Here is a 7,632-nt window from a genome sequence, read left to right as displayed (position 1 = left end):
GTTACAAAGCACTTCTAAATATGCTAAAAGTACTAATCTAGCCAAGGAAAATATGGGCTGTATGTAATATGTTCAGGGCTTCTATATATATTAAAAAAAATATGTCAATAAAATTTATTTTGCTCTGTATTTTTCCAAGATTAACATTTAAACCATCACAAGAACTGCATTATAATACATTAATGTATTGACTATTTACAATATACAGTACAATAGTGTATTCAATTTCTCGAAAATATAGATACAAAAGCTAGGAGAACCCCCAATGAGGTACTCCAATTTAGAAAAATTCATCATAGATGAAAATTTATAGAACTGACCCATAGCAACCGAAAATCAAACCTAGGGGAAAGCAAAGCAACAAACGAATTAAGTGTGAGCGCAGTAACCCCAATTTCTCCCCTTAGTAAAATATTGCACTAAAATATATGCATCATTTCACACAAAATGAAAGAAAACATAACACAGGTTACATGATAAATAACCTCAAGGAAACCCGATTTGACTTCGCTCTATGAATCCAACTAAACTATGTTAAATGGATAAGACATATCCAATAAAACTAGCCCTGGAATAGGACAACTCTGGATAGAATGACAGGGCGTGCTGGTTTATTGGGAGAACATCAGCTTGCTGCAACATGCTTGAAAAATGTTAATATCTTAGTAGGTTTAACAATTCAAGTTAATTTTAACATTTATAGAAATCTCGTTTTTAGAGTTAGTGTTAAGATCATAAGCAGTCAGCAATGCAAACCGTTTACACAATAAATGATTTCTTCTGGTAGTAAATATACAGAATATATAAGAAAACATTGACTGTGATACAGCGGTCACTATGTAGCATCAGCTCAGCTCAAGGCAGTAATGGTAAAAGTTCTTAAACATTTGAAATAGTTTTGGTTCTCAGTTCATTCCATTGGTAGATGGAGGAAGGAGCGCGGATATCCAGGAACAGATCCTGAAGAAGACATCACAAAAGGTCCTCAGGAAGATGATTTCAGCCAACCCTATAAATAAAAAAGTCAGTCAATGTGAGGTTCAAATCTATGGCTGGACAAAACGTCTATCACTAGATAAAGACATTTATGCCTAGTAAAAGTTAGAAACAATTATTCCATTTTCAGTTTTGGTTGCTTCTTTCATTTTCTTAAAAATCTCTGATAAATAAGAGGTGGAATCTGATTGGGTACTATAGGCAAATACTTCACTTTTGATAAATCTCACCCTATAAGTTTAGCTCTACTCAAAACCGGCAAAAAGTTGTTTTGTTTTGCTTTCATGACCGGTCCAGTTACACTCCTCAACATAAAATTCGCAACACCAAGAACCAAGTAGCAGATGTCCCGAAGATCTGCAAATGATCAAATATTCAAGCACCGAGCTCCAATCTGTGGCACGTGGGAGGGGCTTTAAAGTCAGATTGAAAGAAAAGTTTTTTTAGCCACATAAAACATTGAAAATCAGATTAAGTGTTGTGGGATGATTGTACGATGCCTCCCGTTCATCGACGTGCCAGTTATTGCCACTTATCGTAAACGGTGAGGGACAGAATCCTTTAACAGAGAGATCTTAGTTTATCACTCCGGCAGATCGCTACGCACCAAGTCGACATGTCAGCACTGTTCAATATTGTGTGTCCCAGGAGTTGGGAGAACGACAACGGGAATGATAGAAAGAGGTGCGCGAAGGCAAACCTCTGCATGGACGGATCATCTGAATGAAAGACTGGCGGGTAGTGATCCATTCTGTACTGAAATTGGACGTCACATCCCAAGCCTAGGGCTGCAATCAGTGTTGACACAAACCATCAGAAGGTGCTTGCACGACATTTAGCTACGAGTCAGACGTCAAGTTACAGGTATAGCATTGACCACACATCACCGCTCTCAAAGGCTATCATGGTGCACAGCAAGACGGCAGTGGAGGCTGGAATGGAGGACTATCCTCTTTAGCGACGAGTCCCGCTTTGGTCTCGGACACAATGATAACCAGAGATTGGTCTGGAGATCACGTGGGCAACAACATGAAGAGGCCTTCACAAGGGAACATCACACCGGTCCTACTCCTGGGATTATGGTGTGGGGTGGCATAATGTACGGTAGCCGGACCCCTCTAGTCTTCATTTCAGGTTCGGCGTTACATAGATTTGGTCGTGGAACCAGTGGTATGGCCATTTCTCCAAAGTGTCGCAGAAGCAGTTTTTCAACAGGACAAAGCCAGGCTGCATGTTGCTCATGCTGTGGTCTAAAATGTGCTGCCATGGCCTGGAGCGTCTCCAGACTTGTCTCTTATCGAACACATCTGGGACGTCATTGGTCGGCAATTGCAAAGGGAGCAGCCAATCTTGATGATTTGTGTGCCCAAGTGCATTCAGCGTGGCATAACATTCCTCAGACAGCCATTAATAACGTCATTGATAGCATGCTAAGGAATGTAAGTGCGTGTGGCACTCATACTCAATACTGAATAAATCAAGATGTTTGTAATATTTTGTTACCATTTTTTTTATCTTTTGCACATCATTAACTGTTCTATCAGACCCATGACTTCCACAATTCCAACACTTCTTGGAGTTGCAATTTCAATGTTGAGGAGTGTAAAACAGTCGATTAAAGTATGACCGCCACTCTCCATAGAAGCGCATTGAACCATCAAACACAAGCAAGCGCTTCCATTTGGCACTTATTTTGGTTAACTTTATTTACAAAAGTATGGTTTGGAATCCGTTTACAACATGTTCAATATGTAATGAACATATAGCCCGGCTTAGGCGCATACATCGGAAGATCTTCCTTGTGTATAAGCCTGTTCACAACACCTTCAGTTTATACAAAAGGAAGACTTCGTTCTTCTTAGTTCAAGCGCTAATTTTTTTTTTTTTTACCCCATTAGGAAAGTACACCCCATAAAAGGAAGGGCAGGTAATACTCTTACTGGGTGCTTTGTTGCCGAACTTTCTCCTCTGATTTCGGCCACCATTATGTTACGTGACCACAATTCCTACACCGTCTGCTGTGTGGTCCGGAAGTAACTTTCACTATTCATTCCTATGAGACTCAAAGTAAGCGTATTATAGCAACGCATAGAGAAAAGGATTACCAGTCCAAGTATGCTTTCCAAATGATAAAAAAAATAAATCCTTGGAGTGCGGCTTTAAAGGGAACCTGTCACCAGCATTTCACCTATTAAACCAGCAATACCTGGTGGTAGTGGGTGAAAAATCATTTCTATATAACCTATAATTGTCTTCTTAGTCGGCTCTGTAGCTTTAGTATTCAGCATTTTAGTGTTCCCACATCATATGCTAATGAGCATAAAAGAGTCAGATCTTCATTTGAAAAGAGTCAAATCTTCATTTGAAAAGAGTCATATTTTCATTCCTCAAGTCTTTCCGAGTTTACACTGCTTCCTTACTTTTGATTGACAGCTCCTCACCTTCCCCCAGCACACAAAATCCTGCAGTTGTGCATTGATGTCCTCTTCTGGTGTGTGCACACAAAGGGACACCGGATTATTACGATAAAAGGCGCAAAATGTTTGCAGACCGTTATTTACAGTCGGTGGCGGAGTTTAGGAGAGGGGATAACGGCAATGAACTTTTGATAGCAGTGGCCAGTGAGGGATATGTAAAGCTCAATAGGTGAAATGCTGGTGACAGGTTCCCTTTAAAGGGAGTCAGTCAGTAGATTTTGCGCTACCAAACGGCTGACAAAGCTAGTTAGCTATCGGGTAATGGATTAGCGATAAACCTGTGTTCCTGCTTGCATTAGTGGAAAAATAAGTTTTATTCTGTATTACCCCCACAAACTACTGTAATGAATGATCGGTCAAAAGACAGATGTCAAAATATGTACTTTTCATATTTCCACTTTCCAGCATTCCCCTGCAATAATCCTGCAGAATTAACTATATTAGCATAAAGCACATGGACAATCTCCACTGACTCTACCACTCTTCTCTGACCCATATTTTTGTCCTTTTGTCCTCACACACTGCTGCTGAAGGATGGCTGGTGACACCGGCGGCGGTCTTCTATTAATCACAGAGGGTGGACAGGGATTGGCTATGGCAATTTGCATATCCCTAAACTCGGCGATACAATAGAGGGGCCTACAAAGTGCTTCAGCGCGTGAACCAAATACGGGATTACAGCAGTGGATTGCTAGTAAACTAGTAATTTTATTTACATATTTAGAATCAACATCTTTTCATCTATTTAGTGGTTATATTAGTAAGAGCTCATTCAGACGAGCGCAATACCTGACCGTGTGCTGTGCGTTGAAATAACGCACAGCACACGTACCCATTGATTTCAATGGGGCTATTCAGACATGCGTGTGTTTTCACGCAGCGAGTGTCCGTTGCGTGAAATACACTGCATGTCCTATATTGGTGCGTTTTCACTCACGTAGTCGCCCAAAGAAGTCAATGGGTGCGTGAAAACCACGGACAGCACACGGACGAGATCCATGTGCTGTCCGTGTTTCACGCATCAAATACATAGAAAAGCAGACAAATAAAATGGAAAAAAAAGAAAAATGAAGCGCCACACGCAAAGAACACGGATGCAAAACGTTACACACACGGACAAGAAACGTAGGAAAAAAACGCTGCGTTTTTTACGTGCGCAAATCGGACACGCCCGCTTTATGGGCTGTTAAACATGGTGACAGATTCTCTTAAAATGCTGTTAAGAAAACACAGACTTTGAAAAGCAAACATTAGAATTTGCAGGGTGCTTCTATTCTTATCGATTAACACGCTTCACATTTAGGGCTGATTCAGACGATTTTGCGTGCGCAAAAGGCACTTGACAGCTCCGTGTGCCCTGTTCATATGGATACGCGTTTGCGTGCTTTTCGCGCAGCCGCCATCTTTATGACACTCTGTTTGGATGTTTGTAAACAGAAAAGCACGTGGTGCTTTTCTGTTTACATTCATTCTTTTACTGTTATTGCGCGAATAACGCTTGTCCCACGGAAGTGCTTCCGTGGGGCATGGGTGATTTTCATGCGCGGAAAACGCCGACACATAGAACAAGTCGCGAGTTTTACGCAGCGGACTAACGCTGCGCAAAACTCACGGACTGTCTGCACTGCCCCATAGACTTCTCTAGGTCTGCGCGAGCCGCGTGAAAACCACGCGGCTGGCACGGACACAAAACACGTTCGTCTGAATCCGCCCTTACAATCAAAACAACAATAAAATCAACAAATGCTGCTCATCTCCAACATTTAAATATATATTCTTAAAATGTTAAGATCATATGCAGGGGCGTAGCGAAAGGCTGATTGGCCCCGGTGCAAAAGTCCCTCTCGGGTCCCTCCCCCAACTTCTTCTCATGGCAGACAGCCCTTTAGATGTATTGCTGGGTCTCTTAAGTGACCAACGATGTAGCACTAGCAGCCCGGCGTGTTGCTAAGGTCTTAAAAAGTCAGGGGCAATAGCCCCAATACATATGCCACCCCCCCCCCTCACAAAAAAAAGTGTATGCGTCTGTAAATATATAGGAGACAGCATATCTGTAGCACTCTGACCCTATAGCTATGGATACGATTAAATACATTGGCTCAGACGACGTTATCACACAGGATAGGCTTAGATATAGGAACCAGCTTGCTGACATTGCGCCTCCAGCGCTGGACCCAAGAAAGGTAAGTATAAGAATTGCTCTTTTATGTGTTCATTTTTTTTGTGTTTTTAATACAGGTTCGGTTGTTGGACTACATCCGATTCGAGGACTACTTCGATTATTTTTTTTTTTTTTAAATAAAATTGTTAAGGCGGATGGGTGGGGTTTTGTATTCAATAAAATATTTTATCCATGTCCTCGTATTTTTGGAAACTTTATTACTACTGCCTTAGTAATGGCCACTGGCTGATTTACAGCGTGCATTACTAAGGCGGGGCTTAATGTTAGCCGGTGAAAAGACTAGCACTAACCCCCATTATTACCCTGGTACCCACCGCCACCAGGGTTACCGGGGTGAGCCGGGTGCGATCCAGTACCCGACCATCTGTAGTGATGGCCGGGAACTGGGTGGCCACAGGCTGATATTAATTAGACTGGGAAAGGCCAGAAACTGTGGCCCTTCCCACTCTGGTAGTGCTAGCCTGCTGCTGCTATGTTAAATCTGGCTGATTATGAAAAATGGGGGTGACTCCACATAGTTTTTCCCAATTTATTACAAAATAAAAAAATTCTGTGGGGTCCCCCCCATTTTTTATAACCATCTGCGCTCAGGAATAAGGCGGGTAAGTATACTGTCAGTCACAATAGTAACAGGGGCTCGTGCAGTTTATTGCATAGGCCCCAGTTACTATAGTAACTTTTAATAGACGTGGTGCAGGGGGGCATGGGCCCCCCTGGCTTCTGGGCTCGGTCACAATTGTGACCCCGATAGCTACGCCACTTATGTGCATATAGCCCAATAAATGCTTTCTTCTTCTGGCAGTTAATGCATCGAATGTGACAGCGATAACTATGTAGCATCAGCTCAACTCAAGCAACAACGAGAAAAGTTTGATTGTTAAAGTTGGTATATTTACATACACTAATCAGCTGTAATATTGTGTATGTCTCCCTCATGCGGCCATAACATCTCTGACCCGTAAAGGTATGGACTCCACTGTGGTATCTGGCATCAAGATGGAAGCAGCAGATCCTTTAAGTTGCGAGGTGGGGCCTCCATAAATCGGACCTTTTTTTCCAGCACATCCCACAGATAGCCTATGACACTTCTGTGTCAATTAATTTCCATCCATTGCAGCGGCCATAGCGCACACACGCACACAATACAGGAAGGCTGTGTTTCCATAATATACCCCCTCGTGTTTCTTTTGTCCATATTTAAAGGGGCAATCTCATTAATGTCGGATAGGTGCAGGTCTGAGAGGTGGGCTCCGCACCAGTCTCGAGAACTGTGGCCCCCAACCCGCCTGCTGAGGTGGCCGCTGCATCCAGGCAGAGAATGAATGGAGAGGTGGCCGCGCATGTGCGTGGCTCTCTTTATTCACTTCTACGGGAGCGAAGTAAACAGCCGAGCAATCGGAACCCCCGTTTTCCAGTGGGGGAACCTGTACCTATCAGACATTTATGGTTTGACCTGTGAATATGCTATAAATGTCTGAGAAACTATTAGCCCTTTAAATCTATTTAATTAAACTAAATATATGATACATTCCCTTTAAACTGTTTCACTGCTGTAATGGTCTGCTAAGTCACGATTGAGACAACCCAAATCAGCAGGGATTGCCGCAGCAACGTTAACAAAGGTGTTGCAGATGACCGACGTCACAATGTAGCCTGGGCTATAGTCTCAAAGAACAAACAAAATCTCCTGTACTCCTTAAATCTTTTTTTTTAGCATCAATTAGTATTGGTTGTTAGAGGCCAAACTACTAAAACAACTATTGCTTATATGTGTAGCTGAAAAAACAGGTTGGAAGAGACAGGGACAAAGATAACAAATGATTACTAAAAAGAGAGAGCATCCGGAAAGATGTCAAATATGTCAAGAACTAAAACATAGCATGGAGGATGATAATGGATGTACATGACGCCATAGCCAGAAAGTCATTCACAGAACACGATTACTATGAAGAATGACAAGAGACAGTCATACTTGTC

At 42.2% G+C, this 7,632-nt stretch overlaps 1 protein-coding gene across 3 annotated transcripts in view; it reads right to left on the bottom strand.

The window, feature by feature from the left end:
* Positions 1-937: 937 nt before the first annotated feature.
* Positions 938-7,632, bottom strand: part of GOLGA4 (golgin A4) — a 125,473-nt gene continuing 118,778 nt past the window's right edge. For all 3 annotated transcript variants that reach the window (XM_075826984.1, XM_075826985.1, XM_075826986.1), the window contains one exon: positions 938-1,009. Coding sequence is in view for 1 of the 3 variants with exons in the window: in XM_075826985.1 (XP_075683100.1) it covers positions 986-1,009 (24 nt within the window). In the remaining 2 variants the exon portion in view is untranslated. The remainder of the gene's footprint in view (positions 1,010-7,632) is intronic.

This window comes from Rhinoderma darwinii, chromosome 5, assembly GCF_050947455.1.
Source record: "Rhinoderma darwinii isolate aRhiDar2 chromosome 5, aRhiDar2.hap1, whole genome shotgun sequence".
Lineage (NCBI taxonomy): Eukaryota > Metazoa > Chordata > Amphibia > Anura > Rhinodermatidae > Rhinoderma > Rhinoderma darwinii.
Note: the sequence above shows the minus strand (reverse complement) of the source record. Positions and strands in the feature narration are given on the sequence as shown.